The sequence below is a fragment of the Gouania willdenowi genome, chromosome 9 (genome assembly GCF_900634775.1).
Source record: "Gouania willdenowi chromosome 9, fGouWil2.1, whole genome shotgun sequence".
Taxonomy (NCBI): Eukaryota; Metazoa; Chordata; class Actinopteri; order Blenniiformes; family Gobiesocidae; genus Gouania; species Gouania willdenowi.
Genome location: NC_041052.1, coordinates 745,574 through 767,444, shown reverse-complemented (window position 1 = coordinate 767,444; position 21,871 = coordinate 745,574). Strand labels below are relative to the sequence as shown.

The window sequence follows — 21,871 nt, the reverse complement described above, 5'->3', positions numbered from 1 at the left end:
TTAGTGCAATGCCTGGAAGACTATAAGGCACACTTAAAAATCTTTAATTTTCTCAAAAATCGAGAGTACGCCTTAATTAATATGTCAAAATGTTTTAGTACAACTTTGGTAAACTATGAAGCTGCACCGCTTGATGGATTTTTGGCGCTTCAGGGCTACCGTAGTCAGACGCCTCGTGGAGTGATATGTACCAGTACTGTGCTTCAACATACAGAACTGAAAAAGTCAGTGTAATGTTCTATATTTTATGTGTTAAACCTCAACAATGTTGAGAGTTATTGTTAATGAGTTGAATAAAGTTTGACTTATCTGACTATTTTGTTTCGCTTAATGAGTCTTAATAATAATAATAATAATAATAATAATAATAATAATAACAACAAACCGGTGCGCCTTATGTATGAAACATACGTTATGTCTTGCTATGGAAAAGTAGGAGGTTAAGTAGCTTTTTCATGGATGATTTACATGGAAGCATTAATTCCTCTTTAATTCAGAATAAAAGTTACACCTGCTGGTCAGTATTTACGGGTGTTTTTTTAGGATATTAGACCGACTTTTTTAAAAAACCCCTTTGTGCAGTCACTCCTGTAAATTCTACATAGCTTTCACTTATCCTGAGTTACCATGACTACCTGTTAACATTCAGCTGTTCTACAAAGCTGCATTTAAGACAATTTTATGAATTAATTTATGAACGGTATCATTGCAGTCCAAACATATCTGACGTTGCACACCCTTAAACCAAGCAGCAGCCATGTTGAAAGTCTCAGCTCTGTCTGTCCCTGAACCACAGAGATATTTGAGTCACAGACACACAGACAGAGATTCCTTGCTTTTATAGATACTAGTTCAGTACCTGTCAGAAGTATGTATTTATATAGTGGGAGGAGCTTAAGTAGAGTTGTCAAATATGACCAAATGAGTATGTGTTTGAAGGTTGTATGTACATAGAGGTGTACATACTCTGTACTCTGTAGTGTTATAAGGGGTTTATTTGTGGGTGTAACGTAAAATAGTGTGTGTGATTTACCTGGTTTAATTCTATGAGACATGAATATGATAAATGCGTTTGTTGTTTTTTTTTGTTTGGTGTATTTTTCTGCAATGTATGTTTTTTGGAGTCATTTGTGTATCTTTGTATCTTTTTAGGTGTAGTTTTGTGTATTTCTGTTGTTTGGTGTATTTTTCTGTAATACATGTTTTTTGAAGTGATTTTGTGTGTTTTTGAAACCTTTTTGTATATTTTTGTGCATTTGTGTTGTCATTTTGTGTAGTTTTTGTATAAATATTTAGTTTTTTTGTTTTATTTTACTCATTTAGTATATTTTTATTATAAATACTGTGTGTGTGGTGAGGGTGTGTTTTGAGATGTGTGTGAGTGTTTTTTTTCTTTTCAAAATCTACAAAAATAGCTAGAAATCTTTAAAACTACAAAAAATAAAAACCATTACAAAAAATCTTTGTTGGACATGTTTTTTATAGTTTTTTTGTTGGTTTGTTTTTTTAAACAAATGTTGCCATTTATTTTGAAATGTGAGACTAATTCCAATCATAAAATCATACTTTTGTGTTGAAATTTAAGACTTTTGAAACATTGATTTAAGACATTTAATGAAAATTAAGGCCTTATTTTTAGATTCATGAATTTCATGCCTTTTAAGACTTTTTAAGGATCCGCGGGAACCCTGTAAAAATATCACTTTTATTTTAGTGAAAAACGGCGCGCGACCATAGCTCTGAGTGGGCGTGTCATACACACATACATACTCTGAGCAGTGAGGAAATGATGACTCTCATTTGTCACTCCCTCTCATCACCTGACAGCTACTCTATATCATCTCCATTCACCACCTGAGGCTGTGGATGTCTAATACTGTCATTAAACACAAAGTGCATCAGTGACGACACAGTGAGCACCAGTCCAGCTCCAGGCTGAATTCAACTCCTCAGCCATAGAACAGCAGAATGTATAAACTAATGTAATACAAATGGAGAAACTTAATATTAACCTGCCCTTCCTTAGCTTCACTTTGAAAATACAGCCGAGCCACTTTTCTACAAACACTGACCTCACGATGTTTGATTGGACGCTCTGTGACTCTTCTTCATACTGATCACTGCTTTACCTTATAGTGGTCTCCAAAAATGGAGAGAAAAAGTTGTAAAAAGTGTCAATATTGGCTTAAAGGTGGAAGAAATGGGGGGTTGGGGTAATGTAATTTAAAACTAGGAACAATTAGTTGAAAAATAGCAAATAATGGGTGCAAATGTGAATAAATTGACAAAAAAAAAAGCATGAAATCTGGTGAAAAGAGGTAAAAAGTGACAATAATGTGTCAACATTTGTGACATTAGGTGTAAAAGTGGTAGAAAGGATTTATAAGTGCTGAACATGTCTGGAAAGTGGAAAAATGTGCAGAAAAGTCATTAAAAAGAGCAAATATATGGCAAGAAAAAGTGACGAAAATAGGTTAAAATATGGTGAGTTTGGTGTCATTGCAGAAGGAGGGTTTTGGTTGTTTTGTCATTTAAAAATAGATTTTCTATTTTTTGTATTTATTAAAGCATTTTTTTAGGGTCTTAATTTATTTTAAATGTATTTCATTCAACTGTATTTTTAAGTTTTGGTTATTTTGCATTTTAAATTTTTTTTATTGGATTTATTATTGTTATTTCTCAGGGTCTACTACTAAGTAATGTTGAAGGTTAAAACTGATATAACTCATTGGGTAATAATGAATAGGTCTTTTCTGTTAAATATCACTTGATCAATCTTTTTATAACATTTCAAACTACAGAATAAGTCTTAAATGTACAATTTGTGCTGATATCATATTGATTGGCACAAAAACTGATAGTTTAGTCCTAAAAGTATGGACATGATTACAGAATGCTATAGTACAGGTAGTGAGATGTTAAAATTCCCAATATAAGAAGAATAAATGCTTGGTTCTTTATTTAGAGACACGATTATTTCCTGATATTTATTCATGAAAAATGAGTTGATACGGATTGACTTCTTAAGTCTAACAGAAGAGGTTTATTGATCTTAGGATGGATTTATGAAACCAAATGTAAAATAATCACGTTCTTAGCTTTATTACCTAAAAACTAATAAAACCAAGAGGGAAAGATTGTTTATTAGGTTTACTATATTTAAATCAGAAAACTCATGCTTTTCTTTCTTAAATTAACATTAAATGTGGAGTCAGTTTACTGTGATTCTGTAAAAACCTTCAATGACTTTTGATTTGCATCAAAAGTAGGAAAAATATGTAAAAACAAATTGGTTTCAACAATTGAGGCTAAAATAATGCATTCATAATTTCCTCTCATTGTCCATGTTTCCATGGCAAAGCCGAAGTCAGACTCTAAGATATTAATTATGTATTAGGCATTAAAGAGAATAGAAGACTAAACATTTTAACAAGTGGATACTTTTCTACTGACTTTGTGCTTTACATGAAAACCAATGAAGTTATTGAAATGAAAACCTGTCTAAACATTCTGTCAAAGATCTGAATAAATGCATCTTAACAACTAATAAATGTATCTAAACAACTAATAAATGTATCTAAACAACTAATAAATGCATCTAAACAACTAATAAATGCATCATAACAACTAATAAATGCATCATAACAACTAATAAATGTATCTAAACAACTAATAAATGCATCTAAACAACTAATAAATGCATCTAAACAACTAATAAATGCATCTAAACAACTAATAAATGTATCTAAACAACTAATAAATGCATCTAAACAACTAATAAATGTATCTAAACAACTAATAAATGCATCTAAACAACTAATAAATGTATCTAAACAACTAATAAATGCATCTAAACAACTAATAAATGTATCTAAACAACTAATAAATGCATCTAAACAACTAATAAATGCATCATAACAACTAATAAATGCATCATAACAGCTAATAAATGCATCTAAACAACTAATAAATGCATCATAACAGCTAATAAATGCATCATAACAACTAATAAATGCATCTAAACAACTAATAAATGCATCATAACAGCTAATAAATGCATCATAACAGCTAATAAATTATCCAAAGAGCTATAAATGATCTAAACAACTATTAAATTATGTAAAGAGTTAATAAATGCACCTAAACAGCTAATAAATGCATACAAAAGTTAATAAATACATTATAACAGCTAATAAATTATCCTAACAGCAAATAAAAAAAATACACTGATTCATCTTCCACTAGAATATTAATAAATGTAATAAGGGGTTAGGGTTAGGGTTACATTTACATTTTGGATGGACTCTATGTCAGATCTGGCAACAATGACCACTGTTGCCAGATCTGACCTAAAGACACCATTATTAGAGTTATTCATTTCAGAACATATAACAAGTAAAAATCTCTATTTTTAAACATGTCTTAAAATACCAGGTAAAATATTCCTCCTTCATATTTCTGGGCTGATATTAAAGCTTCTAAAGCTGCTGCTGTGCCCACACACACTTTACATATGGAAAGAATGTTGTGTTTGAAAAACAACAAATAAGACAGAATAGAATGTATTTCTACCAGTCTATTATGTATGTATTTCTACATCCCACAGCGTTAACATTTTCTCTGCAGAAAATGCAACAAAACACGTGTCAGAGACACAATGTGCTGCACTTCAGGACAAAATCATACAGTTATACACATTAAATACTATAAAGACTGAACACAGAGTGTCAAACTTTACATTTTACAATCCAACGGTTCTCTGAATTTCATCAGCTACATCAGGGGTTTTCAACCATGTGGTCAGGACCCCATTTGGGGTCACAAGACACTGTGAGTTTCACCTTTCTGAACAGTTTGAGCCCATTTTTGCCTATTAATACCATTTTTCTGCAACTATACCAAACTTTTAATCTAACTTTAACCTAACCTAACCAACCTTTAAGGTCACCTCTGCCCAGAGGCCCCAGCACACCTCTGTTCCTCTACAATTAGACTGTGTAAAAAGCTTCTGTAGATTTAACGTGTGAGGATGATTTCTACCTTTAATCACTGTAGAAAACTAACTCACTGTGTTTCATCCACATGAGCTTCTTAATGACGGACGGAGAGCAGCAGCACTTTAGAAACACCCTCATGTGATTTATGGACTTCTATGGAGTGTAAATGTGATGAGTGTGCGTGGCTAATAGTGAGCTGTTAATCAGGAGTTTCTTTCTTTTGTCCTTCATCATTTTAAACAATCACACACTCTGGGAGGAGGTCACCAGATGCCTTCAAGAAACCAAGAATATTTTTAACAATTTGAGCTCATTTTTGCTTATTTTTACCATTTTCATCACTTTTTCTTCCCATATTTTTCCTCCTTTTAATGTATTTTTGCTACATTTCTCCTATTTCTGATACTTCATCACATTTCAATGTCTTTTCTGCACATTTTTGCCACTTTCAAGACATTCTGCCACTTTTAGGCCAATATGGACACTTAGAACCTTTTTACCACTTTTACAATCCATTTTAGCCAACTCTAATTAGTAACTTTTAACCAATTTCTGTGGTTTTCCACCATTTTTGGTCACTTTGAACCATTTTATTAGTGATTAAAACCAGGATTTTCATCTTTAAGATGACTATAATAATAATAATAAACGTTCCTGGATAACAGTGGATATTATTCAGATGAATAAATAAATGTGGTTATCACAGATTCATAGAACAATGGACCATCATTTTACTGACTTTATGGATGGACCCCAAAAATCTCTCTCCTTTATTCCCCCTTATAGATGGTCCTGTCTCCACAACAATGTGGAGTGGGGGTCCTCACTCTCTGGGACCTTTATTTTGAAAGGTGGGCTGAGAACCAGTGTTGTAGTGGATAATAAAGCTCCTGATTCCAGTCAGGTTCACACGTGGTTCCATTGGACGGAGCTGTTGCTCTAAATCTACCGTCAAAGTGCTTCGTTCACGTGTTTTCAGCTCAGAATTTTTAAAAAGGCAGCACTGTTTCATTTTTTTTTCTTAATCTCTCCTTCAATTTTCACTCCGTTAAGAAAAACACGATCAATATGATGAAAATGTGAAAGCTCTCACTATGACTAAGCGCTGTATGAAATCTATTTTCCACTGAGAGTTGGCATTTGACCAAAAATATTGACATTTCCACACGAGACCCTTCAAAATAAATCAAAGTGTGTGTGTGAGTATTTTAGCGTTAGACATCTCATCAGAAATCAGAATACCTGCACTGAGACTTACAATATTTAAAGACAAGGAAACATGAGGGGGGAGAACTCAACAGGCAGACTCTCGTTACCATGGCAACAGGTAACCTATATGCTCGGCTGTCAAAATGTAATACACAGCAGGAGGTGTGTGTGTGTGTGTGGGGGGGTGGGGGTTACACTTCAAACACTCACATCACCTTTAGCGACGTACACGAGCTCTCTGAGCCATTATTTCATCTTTTCATGTGAGAGTGAATGATTGACGTAGTGATGCGTGTTGGACACTGGACTTAAAACCCATTTCTTAACTGTAATATTAATAAAATAGTTATTTGGCTAAAAAAAAAATAACTCCAATGATTCTAGAAAGTAACAATAAATAAATTGCAGGTAGCAGATGAATTAGTCATGCACCAGGGATGATAGTAATTATTAATTTAGACTGAATAATAATAAGAATATTTAAAGCAGAGCCTCATCCTGTCACTTCAAGGCTTGGTATGATTCAGTCTAATCATTCAAACACGTTCTAAATTCTGATCATGTGAATACATTTCACATGTGAAGGAAAAAAAAAACATAACTATTCTACAGTAAAGTTTTTGTCAGTATTCAAACATTCATCAGAGGCTTAGAATCAAATGCATTACCATTTAAATTACCTTTAGACAAAAGGTCCTGGGGGGCCTCATAGTCCCAGTTTACACTGAGGCCCTGTACTTAGGGATGGGAATTGATAAGAATTGACAACCTTTATTTCAGTTTTTTTTTTTTTTTTTAAAGACATGAGATCAAACCCTTTTTCCTCCATTTTTTTATCTATTTAAAAAAAAAAAAATCCTATTTTTATGTTTTTTTTTTTTTTTTTTTTATCCCTTTTATCATATTTGTCTTTCCTTTTTCGTTTATCTTAAAAAGAGATGGAATGAGACTTTTTCCTCTGTTTTTTTTTTTTTTTTTAAATTCTTACTTTTTTCAGTTTATTTATCTTATATTTTTCTTTAAATAAGAAGATGAGCTTAAACTTTTTCTTTTCTTTTTGTTTTTTATTTACGTTATTTTATTTTTTTCATTTTTAATCTCCCTTTTATATTTTTCTTTCCATTTCTCTGTTATTGTTTTTAAACAAATGAGATCAAACTTCTTTTCTTTTTTGCCCACTTTTTTTCATTATTTCTTTCCCCATTGTCTTGCGACCCCAAGGTTGAGAACCCCTGGTGTACAGGACTCCACATCCCACAATGCAATGCATCAAATTTTTTCTTTCCTTCTTGGAGTAAATGAGGCTCGATTCATTGATCTAAGGGACAAAGAGTATGGTTTTTATTGTCTTTTTTGAATAGAAAGTCATTGTTTTGTAGCAAAATGTGAACATTATGTGAAACATAAAGAGGAAACAAACCATCTGCACGCCTGCTGCAGGACTTCAATGTAAAGCAATAATCCATGACGTGTGCGACACAGACCTGTAGAAGGTTGACAAAATCGGATTCTGACGATTCACTGAAGCTGTCTAGACACAGAAAATGTCTCTGACACCTACAAAGTATTAGAAAAGTGACAAAGCACCGAGTAGGAGATAAAAAGGTCTGAGATGAGTTCAATGTCTCACTATAGGAGAGGATAAATCAGCTCCTCCTACACATTAACCAGCAAACGACTCACGAAGTAATTACGGTAGATCCTCATTGGTTAATTCAGCACAAACACGCGTTCAGGCATAAATCATATGAATAAAAGCAGGAGCAGAAAAAGAGAGAAGCAATAATGTGAGGTTGGCTCTAGTGAGTGGAGTCACTGGAGGACACAGCGCTGGTGATTCAGCATCTTTATTACCCACTAACTCCATAAAACCAAATAAGACCCGTCTACAGCGCAAGCACGCAGCAAAGTGTGTGTGTGCGCACACACACCTAGACCAGCTCAGTTTAAGCATGCAGCACATTCAGAGTTAAGGTGTTTCATATTTATTATGTTTCATATTTATAGTCTAGGGGACTTGGTCTGGTTCAGGAGGTGAATCTGCAACATTGTTGGATTTTCATTTGGTCGAGTTCTTTAAAAAAACTAAAAAGTCACGCAGACCAACGGTCACTATTGGACAGAAAACTTCCACCTTCTTCTTCTGCGTCTGAGTGAAAAATTGTCAACATTCAGAAAAAGAAGTAGAAGAAGAAAAATGAAGATAAAAAGAAGGAAGAAGAAGTCTGACACATTTTTACCTACTAAACACGCTCATTCCCACGCACACGCAATTTAGTTTGTTTACATGTGCTCAAGATGTTTGTGTTTAACCATCACTTCCTGTTTTTGGTCGCACTTTTTGAAAAATAAAAAGGCAAAAATGAAATAAACACTGCAAGACGATATATACAAAACAGATAAAAACACAATTGACAATCAAAAACCAAACATGAAAATAAAATAAAAACCAAAATAAATCAGAACTCACTCAAAACATACATTTCTAGTTCTTTTTAAATAACAGCGTTTCAACCTTTGAAATAGAACACGAACTGCCATAAAATATGAGTTGAAAAGATCTAAAAAGATCAGACCCATGAAAGGATTGGGCACTGACACGCACTTCCCATATTTGGCCCTACTTCCTGTTTTAGTGCCACTTCCTATATTTGGTCCTACTTCCTGTTTTAGTGCCACTTCCTATATTTGGTCCTGCTTCCTGTTTTAGTGCCACTTCCGATATTTGGTCCTACTTCCTGTTTTTGATCCCACTTCCTATATTTGGTCCTACTTACTGTTTTAGTGCCACTTGCTGTTTTTGGTCCTACTTCTTGTTTTAGTACCACTTGCTGTTTTTGGTCCTACTTCCTGTTTTTCATCCCACTTCCTATATTTGGTCCCACTTCCTCTCTTTGGTCCTACTTCCTGTTTTAGTGCCACTTGCTGTTTTTGGTCCCACTTCCTGTATTTCGTCCCACTTCCTATATTTGGTCCCACTTCCTATATTTGGTCCCACTTCCTATATTTGGTCCTACTTCCTGTTTTAGTGCCACTTGCTGTTTTTGGTCCTATTTCCTGTTTTTGATCCCACTTCCTATATTTGGCCCCACTTCCTCTATTTGGTCCTACTTCCTGTTTTAGTGCCACTTGCTGTTTTTGGTCCTACTTCTTGTTTTAGTACCACTTGCTGTTTTTGGTCCTACTTCCTGTTTTTCATCCCACTTCCTATATTTGGTCCCACTTCCTCTCTTTGGTCCTACTTCCTGTTTTAGTGCCACTTGCTGTTTTTGGTCCCACTTCCTGTATTTCGTCTCACTTCCTATATTTGGTCCTACTTCCTGTTTTGGTGCCACTTGCTGTTTTTGATCCTACTTCCTGTATTTGGTCCCACTTCCTATATTTGGTCCCACTTCCTATATTTGGTCCTACTTCCTGTTTTAGTGCCACTTGCTGTTTTTGGTCCTATTTCCTGTTTTTGATCCCACTTCCTATATTTGGCCCCACTTCCTCTATTTGGTCCTACTTCCTGTTTTAGTGCCACTTGCTGTTTTTGGTCCTACTTCTTGTTTTAGTACCACTTACTGTTTTTGGTCCTACTTCCTGTTTTTCATCCCACTTCCTATATTTGGTCCCACTTCCTCTATTTGGTCCTACTTCCTGTTTTAGTGCCACTTGCTGTTTTTGGTCCTACTTCTTGTTTTAGTACCACTTCCTGTTTTTGATCCCACTTCCTGTATTTGGTCCTGGTTTTCTTTCTCACATCATAAAAACGTCTCCTTGTTTGGACCTCACCAGACTTACAGTGATCTTTACACCATAAACAGACCAGGACTCTCAGAGGAAATGAAGCCTGGTGAGGACCACAGATGTTTACGTGGAAGTTAGCCTTATACTAGATGAAAGTCACGTGATGCTAACAGATTTAACCTAGAACATCTAGTGTTCACTTTCAAAGTAAATGCAGCGGAGTAAAAAACACGTCTGTATCCACAGAGACGTGAACTTTTATCTCCTTTATCTGTGTGTGATTAATGATAAAGTGCTGAGTCATCCTGGTGATAACACAGGCCAATAATCATGTCCATGTACCTGTGATGGTTCTCTCTCACTGCTCCACGCTCTGCTGATGAATCCATGGACGAGTGGAGGAAGTTGATGCAGGAGGCCAAGGACTGACTGGAGTCTTCTCTGGACACTGTTAACACACGACACAATGTCTTTAAAGGGTTAATAGACTGACACACACTGATTTACTGCAAGACAATGGTTTAAAGACACATTTTCACAAACTCTCATGGAAAAGACCTTTGTGCTTTTATTTTGAAGGTGATCTGTTTTACGGCAAAGTGCCAGCTGCAGCTCACAGTTCCAACACTAGAGGGTGCTGGTGTTTCACTACTATTACTAGTGTTGACTGTGAGGAAATAAGGGTAGAGAGAGTCAGCATGTGGAATCTGAAGGAAAAGATGCTTGATTTTCCCACTTATACAATTAATTGTGTAACTTTTTTACTATTAAACATGCAACACATTCTTTATCAGTGTGTCCTGAATACTTAATTACCTGCTATTAGGGCTGTCCCAATACTAAAATATTCGGTACTCTTGTCCATTTCCGATACCACATGGATAAAATAAAATGAATTAACCCGAACATTTAATAGAAATATTTTTATTAACAAGAAAAATGCAAAAATGCCCTCTATTACGACATTATTAACAGAACCACAGGTTAATAATAATATCATATAAATAATAAAGAGTGCAAAAAGAAACTTCAAATATATTTCCATACTTTTGTGAGTGCGTACAACCTTTTAGTATCGATCCTTTTTTGAATATAGATACTTTTGACATGCACACACATTTATGCTATTAACTCGATTTTTAAAAAATGCTCTAATTAATTAGAGACTTTGTAGATAATTAAACCTGAATAATCAAAATTAACACGATAAGCAACATTTATCCAGTTTAAATGTTAGTATCTGATTAAATCAATAAAAATAATAAATGATCTTAAACAACTAAATAGTGTTTATTATTTCATCACTGAGTGCTAACAATGTGTAATATGAATAAAGAATATTATGATTGTATTCTTCACAAAGCACTATCTAACATTTAACTAAGATATATTCATGCTCTTCTGGATTTTTACTAAACTTTCTAAAACAAATGCGTTTTTGTATTAAAATAAAAAACATCACTTTATTTTTCCATTCTGTGTTTTTATTTAAACTTAAATTGACATCCATGTAGCACAGCAACGACTTCTCCTCTGGTTCTCCTGTTTCTTGTGTTGTGGGCTGTGCATCAGTGTTATGGGTAAACTAGGAACTAGTGACATGAGAAAGGTTCCACATTGTTTGGAGTGAGAAAAAAAAGCGAGTAACTGTGTTATTTTTTTCTGTAATTAATTAATCGCAATTAACGCAATAAAGTCCCAACCCTAATATACAGTATATATATATATATATACATATATAAACTATGCTACTTGTATTGAAGTGGTTTTTAACAGGAAGTGACTATACTTACTCTAATTATCACGTTGCCTTGTTTGCATGTGACGTCGTGACGACAGTGCGATGATGAAGCTCATGATTATCTCTTCTATCTGTACTACTCTACTATTCGCTGACTGTAAAGTCACATTCTGAGTGGTCATGCTAGCTCCTGTGTCTGAACGCCGTCGACTAGACGCCATCGGCCATAAATTGTGGTGAAACTGCTTGGTTTTTAATAAAAGTTTTAACAAGTCACCTGAGAGAGGTAAAAAGGACAAATGCCACAATGAGCCTGTGTGTGTGTGTGTGTGTGTGTGTGTGTGTGTGTGTGTGTGTGTGTGTGTGTGTGTGTGTGTGTGTGTGTGTGTGTGTGTGTGCACACTGTGCCTTTAAATCACACCACTCCACTCGTAGAAACACACACTTGTGTTTGAGTTTGAGTCCCTTGACTTTATGAGAACAATTCATCACAGCTTTAATTTCATGCTACACACTGCAAACCATTATGTCTAATGACTCAGTGTGTGTGTGTGTGTGTGTGTATGTGTGTGTGTGTGTGTATGTGTGTGGGGATCCTACTAAAAGCCTGTGCTACATGTACGTGTGCATGTGCACACTGGGTTCAAATCCCACTGCTCCTCAACAACTCTTCACAGATGAAAAGTAAGAGATGTAAACGCACAAGGAGCTGAATCTCTGATATATATATATATATATATATATACATACATATACATATATATATATGTATGTATATATTATACAGCATCACAGCTGCTTTACATGTAAACATAGTTCCAACATCATTAATGGATCTGATCTCAGTCCTTATGTTAAATTGATGAAAATCATTTCCAGCACGTCTCACACTTAGGGCTGAAAAGGGGCGGAACATTACCAATATATTTCCAGAAAATTTTCAAAATATTTACAGGATATTTCCACTATATTTTGACATTTTTGAAATTTGTATACTTTATTCATCACCGTAGTTTTCCCAGAGGGGTAGCAGTGGCGCTGATGGGGGTGAAGGGATTTGCTCAACATCCCACAGTGACACAGTGATGGCCCGGGCGAGATTCGAACCGGCGACCCTCCAATTACAAGCCCGCTGTCCTTAACCACGAGGCCAGGGAATGATTTATTGGAATTAACAAGAAATTTGGATCAATATTTTTGTAACTGTATCATATCCTAACATAAATATTGCAAAAAAAAACATTTCAACAGATGTATTTGTAATTATAACTTTACAATGAATCCAGTTTTGTAGAATTTCCAGAAACTGTGTCACTAATAACTGCTCTTCTGCACAAACAGATCAGTGTTTAACTCTTTTATTAAACCACCAATTATTTCACCAAAAATACTTTTTTTTTTTGTTTAGAAATGATCAAAAACTGTGATTAGAGCTTATTATTGATCCTTTAAGGAGCGTGATTTTGCTTAGTCACAGTTCAGTTGGTTAGTTTAGACACATGAATGGAATTTTAAGCTCTTTATGAACAGATCAACACTTTTAATAATGAAACAAAAATAATTCAATGTGTAAACGTGAGGACGTTCAGCTAACGGCGAGTCATATTCTAACTGTTATATTTATCTTAACACTGTAATGTTATATATTAATATATTAACCTTAACACTGTAAAGTTATATATTGCTATATTAACTTTAACACTGTTATATGTTGATATATTTACCGTGTCGGTGTCTGTGATCATCAGACAGGTCCAGGTCTAACATCAGATCATCTTCATCCAGCTCTGATGAACCCAGATTATTCAAAACATCCTGTAAAAAAAAATAAAAGAAACATGAGCAATTATAGAATTAAAAAAGTCAAATGAAATCACGTAGAAACAATTATTTCAACAAGTTGTAAAATCACTGAAAAAAAATAAAATATTCTTGGAACGTTTGAAAAAAGTGAAGCTTTGTTTTTTTTTCTTTAAGTAATCCAGAAAAGTGTTTTATTAGAGCGTGGGATCTTTTTTCTCTTCCAGCGACACAGTCAGATAATTAGTGTCTGATCATTAGTGATAAACTCATGAAAACATATTGAAACCTTCGCTTTGACACAACAATGATGCTTTAGTCTGAGAACGCAATCATACTGCAGTGAAGTTTCACCACAAAATAAAAGCTGAGAGAGCTGCTGGAAAATGATCAACATATATTAAATACTTTAGATTAAAGGGAAAAGTGGAATTTCACTTCTTCAGATGTTACATGTTAAAAGTTTGATGTTTTCTGGTTGAATTATTAACATTTCTACTGGACATCGTCTGATTCCACATCACAGACGACCTGCAGATAGATGGAATGGTTAAATGCTACGATAGCTAGCTATGCTAATGCTGGAAACAGCTGGATTATTAGGTAAGGACAGGGATGTGCTGTGACTTTAAATAACAATAATGATTTATAATATAATATTACACTGCTTTAATTTGTCCTTTTAAGGCTATAAAGTCATGATAATGAAATACTTCTAACTTTTTCTGGTGCAGTGCCTTTTAAACTGAATACTAAAAAACAACAACAAAAACACCCACATCTGCTTTAATTTAACAAAGCCTTTTTGAAAGTGTGTATTCATACATAAATGTTATTTAATGTGATAAAAATCACATTTTAATGTCAGCTGTGGGTTGCCTTAGTTATTTATTTAATATGTTGATTATACTGTTGATAGGTTTTATTGACTAAATTGTTTAATGTTTTATTGTTGACTTAATATATTTAATGTTGATTTATTACTTTTAATGTTTTATTGTTGTTTTATTAATTTTAATGTTGATTTATTATTTTTTATGTTTTATTGTTTTAATTTGTTTATTATTTATTGCTGATTTTAAACCCTGTTCTTAATGATTTTCAAACTGTAATATTTTCTGTTGCACTGTTTTTAATCATGTAAAGCACATTGAGTATGAAATGCTTTATATAAATGAAACTTTTATAAATAATAATAATAATAATCACGACTTAAAGCAACAGGTAGAGGAAAAGATTAAAGACTGTAAAAACAGGAAACAGGCTGATTTTTATAGATCAGAACAGGAAGTGATTCTAATCTTTATTAGAAGAAGAAAAAATTGTCTCTAATCCAGATCTCACACACTGACACATGTACTTTTATAAGCATTGTAAATAAATGAATAAACTAATCCATGCAAACTACGGTTCACCCCCTCTACCCAGAAACATCAAAGCATTGTCTCTTCTATGACATCACTAACATTTCTACATCCCTCCTCGTGGTTAAATGAGCTGCAGTGAGTCATGAACACATCTATCTGTAATCTGTCACTGAACGCTCCTATGTTCACACTAATATTATCAGCTTATAGTTATAATGACGCTGCAGGATCAGGATCAGGTTCTTTTATTACTCAGCAAACGTACAAAGACCAACGCTGCCCCCCGGTGGTCCTCACGTATGAGGATGAATCAGTAATAAACTCAAATAAAATAATAAGGATAGTACATAAAAGTTTTGTTTTTTATTTTAAAATACAAGTCATGCTGCTTAAAAACACATTGTTTGATAATAACATTTTTTATTGCTAAAATGGTCACAGAAATTTGACACTACTTCACATTTCAATAGTCAGATGATTGTCCACATTTATACATTTTTTCATTCAGGACAAACATTTTACTTTTAGTAAAGTTCTGTATATTTTTAAGTTTTCTAACTGTCAGAAAAAATGACAACCAACAGATGGGAGAGAATAATAATAATAATAATAATAATAATAATAAAGGATCAGTGCTCTCTATAGTTGTCTATAGTGTAAAGGTTTGTGTATTATTTAAATTTAACAGATATTTTCATGTTGGACCACTGATGAGAGGGACTGTAGAGTCTGAAACATCATACATTCATCAGATCAATATTATGCCCCCTAGTGGTGAAATAACTCGTTTATTTCTGTCTGATAAAGTTGATCAAAACTTAATCAATAAAGCTGATCAGATTCAGTAAGCCATTGATCCCTGAGGGGAAACTGGTCATTATAAGACAAATAATCACAATAATCCATGTCATTACAACTTAGATCTACCTTTTAATTGGAGCTCACACATGGTTTTAAATTACACTTTCATTTTAGATAATTATGGGGTTTTTTCTATTATTTATTTTGTTTCCTTTGAAAACCAACAAAAAAAAACTTCATCCCATTTTTAAACATCATCCAATAAAAGCTGAAACACTGCACGTCACGTACGCTAACGGCTAACGTGCACGTACGCTAATGCTAACGTGCACTGTGGTGGTTTGGACAGCAATGAACTCCCAATCCTCTTTAATATTGATCCATGTCCATGAACATTGATGTTAGCTCTGTGGCTAACGACCCAAACACCCAGAAAACCTCTGAATGTAGCAGGAAATTGTTGTTCTTCTGTTTACAGTGAGTGGTTAATGTAGATAACATAGAACACACATGATGTGACCTGGGTTCAACCATTAAAGCTAACAGCACATAGATATAGGACATAGAATAAGATGACATTTCCTGTGATAATAATACTGCACAGACTTCATCATTAGAAGCTAAACTGCCCATTAAAATGTGTAGGATGTGATTTTACAACCTTTTTACCTCCTCGTGTGATCCAAGTGAATAAAATGCTCAAGTTAAAGGATAATATAATATCTGAGTCTCATTAGGAGATGGTTTTATCTTCTAACTGTCAGAAAAAATGACAACTAACACATGGAATAGAAGAAGGTGAATAAAAGGATCATTGCTCTCCTCCTCTCTGTAGAAACCACACATACGGTGAAGTCTGTGAAAATTACATTTACACAGAGCTTTAGGGGGAACCAGGTATTATAGCTTTAAGAAATAGGAAATATACAGACTAACAAATGACTTATTCTGTGTGAGTCGACGCTTTGCAGCCACTTGTGTTTATCCTGGGAGCCTGAGGGCACAGGGAACACACACTGGAAATCACTTTGTTGAATAAAACGCTGCAGTGTGATGTCGCTCTGAGGTTTATTCAGGTTAGAATGGTTCACCTCCTGCCTAGGTTCCAAAAGTGAGGTACGGGTACCCTTAGAGGTACGTGAATAAAAAATAAAAACAGCGTGACAACATTGTAAACTATAATATAAATAAAGCAGCAGTCAGGAGCCTCCATGCATTTCAACAAATAGCACACTGGCCTCTGATAGACTGCCCTCTAGTGGTCACAGAGAAAGTATGTGGTCAAAAAAGCATAAATATGACGAGAGCTACATTGCTTAGCATTAGCCAAACGTGCAGTAAAGATCATGATGCACTTTGCTACTACGTACTGTGTGTGTGAAAGTGGATTTACATCTTTGACAAACATGAAAACAAAATAAAATACAGAAAAAGATTCAGCCTCTCTCCAACACACACACACACACACACACGCACGCATGCACACACCTTTTTCTCTTTATTTTCTGTGTATACTCTAGCATTTATACTTAGCTTAGTGAGTGTATCGCTTTTTAGTGTGTTTGTGTAAATAGCTTTAACTTGTTTGATTCATAATTGTTTATAAACGTAACTGTTTGTCTGTGGTTCATGAAATAATATTGCTTTTGCTATAAAAGAGTAGATAGTTTGACAAGAATCCAAACCCTTAATGACAAGGTATTGATAACTATTTAAACACTATAACTCAATCCTGGATGGCACTTTGGCAAATGTTATGTAATATTAATAATAATTAATATTAGCATTTTTAAAACTCCTTGTCCCCCTACACATTTTATTTATTATTTTATTTTATATTGTGCACTGTTGGAATGTCAATGCAAAATAAATGTTTTCAAATATGCTTACTTGATACATTTTTTAATCATCAATATGAATTAATACAAATACAATTCTTTAATAGTGAGGTCAGTAAACATTCATACAGCCATACATTTGCATATACTAATAATTTGCCTAATACTTTATTTCGGTGTTTTGTTTTTGGGCCAGGTATCCATATTTTTTGGAGTATTAATGTCTACGTTAATAAAATCACTGAATGGATCAATGAAAACTGAATAAACACTCAGAAATTAAAGAATGTGAATGAAACGCTGTGATGGTGAGGTGAAGGACCGTTCAGCTCAGATTCAGTAAATCATTGATCCCTGAGAGGAAACATGGTGACATTAATGCTGCTCATACATCGTTACTGTATATGACATATTATAAATAATTACAAAGGAGCAGTCACAATAATCCATATCAGTTCTCTTTATATCTACATTTTAACTGAAGCTTACACATTATTTTGAATAAAGATTTTGTTATTGACATACATTTTTGTTCTTTTGTTTCCTTGCAGGTGTTAAAAACTAATATTTTCAGAAAAAAATAATAAATATTTCTAATTTTTTTTAAAAATCTAAAAAATTTATGTAGAAAAATTTGGTATAAAAAATAAATAAATAAATGGGAAAAAAAATGATTTTATAGTGCCCTAGAGTAGGAGGCAAGGTTGGAGTCAATTACATTTTTCAGTTACAAATACATTTTTCAATTACCCATGCTCAATTACAATTACAGTGACTGGCATTTTTTCCAATTCCAATTATATTTTATCCTCATCAATTACAATTACATTCTCAATTACTAAAGTTCAATTACACATAAATGCAATTACTGAGCCTGAAATAAATAACCTAATAAAAGTTAACCTTCCTCATATGTTAGCTTTCTGTTAGCATCTCTAATGCTAACAGGTCCTAAATCAGCTGTAAAATAAACTAAAAACTAATATCTATCATTTAATTTATTTCCTATCTATTGATTACCTTGTTAGGACTCATAATCAATGAAAATATAGGTTTTAATATTTTTGTTGTGGGCGTCTGAGCGTTTATTGCGTCAGTGTACCCATAGATTTTTTAAAAATTAAATGGTAAAATGTGGAAAAGCTTTATATGAAACATATTTTAATAATTGTTCACTACATATGTGTAGAACTGTATCATGGTTCCCCAGTTTTGCGTTAAGTTATAATTGACAATTTTTATAGAATTTTCATGGGAATTACAATTACAAAGTAAATTATCTGAAGTCAATTACCATTTAATTATGATTACGACAGCAACAGATTTTTTAAATTACAATTATGATTAGGCTATAGTTGTAATAAATTATAAATTATGCAATTGTAATTATAATTGACCCCAACCCTGGTAGGTGGTCCATGGCTGAAGGGGTACGGAACCATGAAAAGGTTGAGAACCCCAGCTTTAGTGTGTATTTATTTTATCTGCTGATCAGTACAGAGAACCCTGAAACCATCATCTTCATCACTCCATCTCAGACTCTGTGTGCTGCTTATTGGCTTTGATCTAGCTTTCATTACTCGTGTGTTGCTCCCTGAATCGCCCCCCACCCCTCCCTCTACCTTTGTCTGCAGACCTCCTCCACCTCCACTTCAAAGAACACAATGAACTATTTTTCAGATTCAGAGGCTGTATGTAGTGTTGGCCTTATTGTCCTCGTGAAACCATGACATAAAATATTGCTGATATTTACGAGGTGGGTTCAGACGCTGGTGTTTGTCTCTTTGCTAAAGCTGCCAGCAGCTGTTAGCGGGTGACAAACACACACTCCACATCGCTGAGAATAAATGTGTTCCTGTTTTATTGGAATGCCACAAGAAAAGTCAAGAATAAAATACCATCACAGGGTGTGAAACAAAGACGTTGCAATGAATCAACGCCGAATATTGATTTTAATGGAGAAATACAAACAAATATCTGTCATCTAATTAAGATGCACAAAAAAGGTGTCAAATAATTCCTTTATTTATGACAATATGTTTATTATTCACACAGATCTTGTACCATCACAGGGTTAGAGTGATTACTGAAATAACATTAATATTAACAACGTATGTTTACTGACATTAATTATGTTCTACACTGTTTGTATCTTGATGATGTCAGAAATTATCAAAATAAGATGAAACTTTATGAAAAAAATGTGTGTAGAGAAGGTTTAGGGCTTCATATTTATCTTCAATAATAATTGTATTTTCTGGGTAAATGAATTTTATTTCTTTACATGAACTAAATCAGTTCAGTTAGTTTTTAACTTTGTAAAAGCACTTTGAGCTGTGTGATGGCTGGGACCACTCCACTCCGTTACCACTAAGAGATGTATTAGCTGCTATGTTGCTCATATAGCACAGCTAACATGGAACATTAAGCTAGCTAATCACACCTTTACACTACATTATTGACAATATGAACAAAAATTCGACTCATATTATCTGTATTGAGATTATATTTCAGTCTCTTCTTTATTTTGTACTTATTTTATCATATTATTGAATATTCTTTTATTTAAGGTTAAAATGTCTGTAACTCACTGGTTAAAAATACATTTTATCCCCATAATTGCTGACTATTGAGATCTGTTTTCAGTCTTTTTTTCTCAGTTTCAGTCTTTTCTGTACATTTCTCAATTATTAGTCTTTTATACTCATCCTCTCTGTGATTATTGTCTTTATGTTCCCACATAGTTTATTTCTTTAAAACTCTACAGACAGTGTTTTATTATCCAATATTTTAAATAAAATAAAGTGTTACAATTAAATAAAGGCTAAGGCTTTCTAATTGGCTTAAGTTAATCTGAACATTTAAACAATAAAAAGCACAATATTAAAAGAGTTCAGCTCAGTTCTGTATCTAAGGTGTGACTTCACAGTAAAAGGAAAAAGAGAACTCGCTGAATGTCTTCTTTTTTTTTTAAATACCAGCAGCCACTAGTGAATTAGGAGATACTTGTTTCTAAAGCGACTGTAGTGGTGTCTAATCCTCGTGGGGAGGAGTCCTGCAGACTTTAGTTTCTATCTTGTATCTAATGAGTCCCTAAATAACTATTAACTCCACACTCTCTAAGTCTTTTTATTAGCTCACCTGTTCCACAGTTTGGTAAAAGAAATAAAATAAACCTAAATCATTTGTGAACACAATGTTAGGCCAGTATAATCACCATAATATGTTCAACATAACGAGTAAACTTTAAGTTATTTATCTGATAAAACTAGAAGCCTTTAGGACAAAAAGAAACAAAAACACGCTGGAAATCCCAAAACAGAAGTTGTGCTCATATTAAAACCACATTTCACAACTTTTCTTTGCAGAAAGAGTTTGTGATGAAGCATGTGAATGTAGTGTGAGAGTTAGTGTACATAAAACATCATGGTTAGCTTTAGCAAAGGACAGCAAGTGCCCTGCACACACATTATATCTGTGTATACCAATGGAGAATGTTCAGCAGTAAATTATTAGCAAAAGCTCACCTCAAACATCAAGACACTAGTTAAACATCTTACCTTCATTTTACTTTTTAACAGACACGTTATAATGTAGTAACTCATTATTTACACTAATCAATATGTCTTGTTGTCCCTAAAGGCCAGTAACGTGCAGTCATGGCAAAAGTCAAAAGTGACACAAAATGTTGTTATTGTGCTGCTAGTGATTATTAAAAGGGTCTTTGTGGCTCCACTGACCGTTATTGTTTTTCTTGTAAAAGTATTGAAAAAAAAATGTAAAAAATAAAAATAAATAGTTTATATCACCTATTTCTATTTTGAGGAAAAATATATAAATATGAATATTGGTCCATATCACCCAGGCCTAATGTAACCAAAGCAGTAATGTTTTATCTTGTAAAGGATATTATTGTCTAAACTGTGTGAAATGAGGCGTTCAAACACTGTTTAAAGTATGATTTTCTTATTATCATTATTATTATTATTATTAATAATAATAATAATAATAATGGCTTGGATTTATATAGTGCTTTTCTTCGAGGAGACAGAAACCATTATTCATTCACACCAGTCACTCACACAGTCATACCTGTGGTGGTAAGCTACAATGTAGCCACAGCTGCCCTGGGGCAGACTGACAGAGGCGTGGCTGCCATTTCGCGCCTACTTCCCCTCTGACCACCACCAACATTCATTCACAATTCATTCATACTCACTCATACGAGGCAATGTGGGTAAAGTGCCTTGCCCAAGGACACAACGACAATGACTCGGTTAGAGCGGGATTTGAACCCCCAACCCTTCAGTCACTGGACAACCCACTCTACCACTGATATGCTGCCTTGTTATGTAGCAAGTGTTGCTAATGCTAATGCTACACCACTTT

At 33.8% G+C, this 21,871-nt stretch overlaps 1 protein-coding gene across 2 annotated transcripts in view; it reads right to left on the bottom strand.

Annotated features, from left to right (window-relative positions):
• Positions 1-21,871, bottom strand: part of ccser1 (coiled-coil serine-rich protein 1) — a 125,064-nt gene that overhangs the window by 92,316 nt on the left and 10,877 nt on the right. For both annotated transcript variants that reach the window (XM_028457997.1, XM_028457998.1), the window contains exons 5-6: positions 13,401-13,491; positions 10,278-10,383 (exon numbers count right to left, since the gene is read on the bottom strand). In XM_028457997.1, the coding sequence (XP_028313798.1) occupies positions 10,278-10,383; positions 13,401-13,491 (197 nt within the window). The remainder of the gene's footprint in view (positions 1-10,277; positions 10,384-13,400; positions 13,492-21,871) is intronic.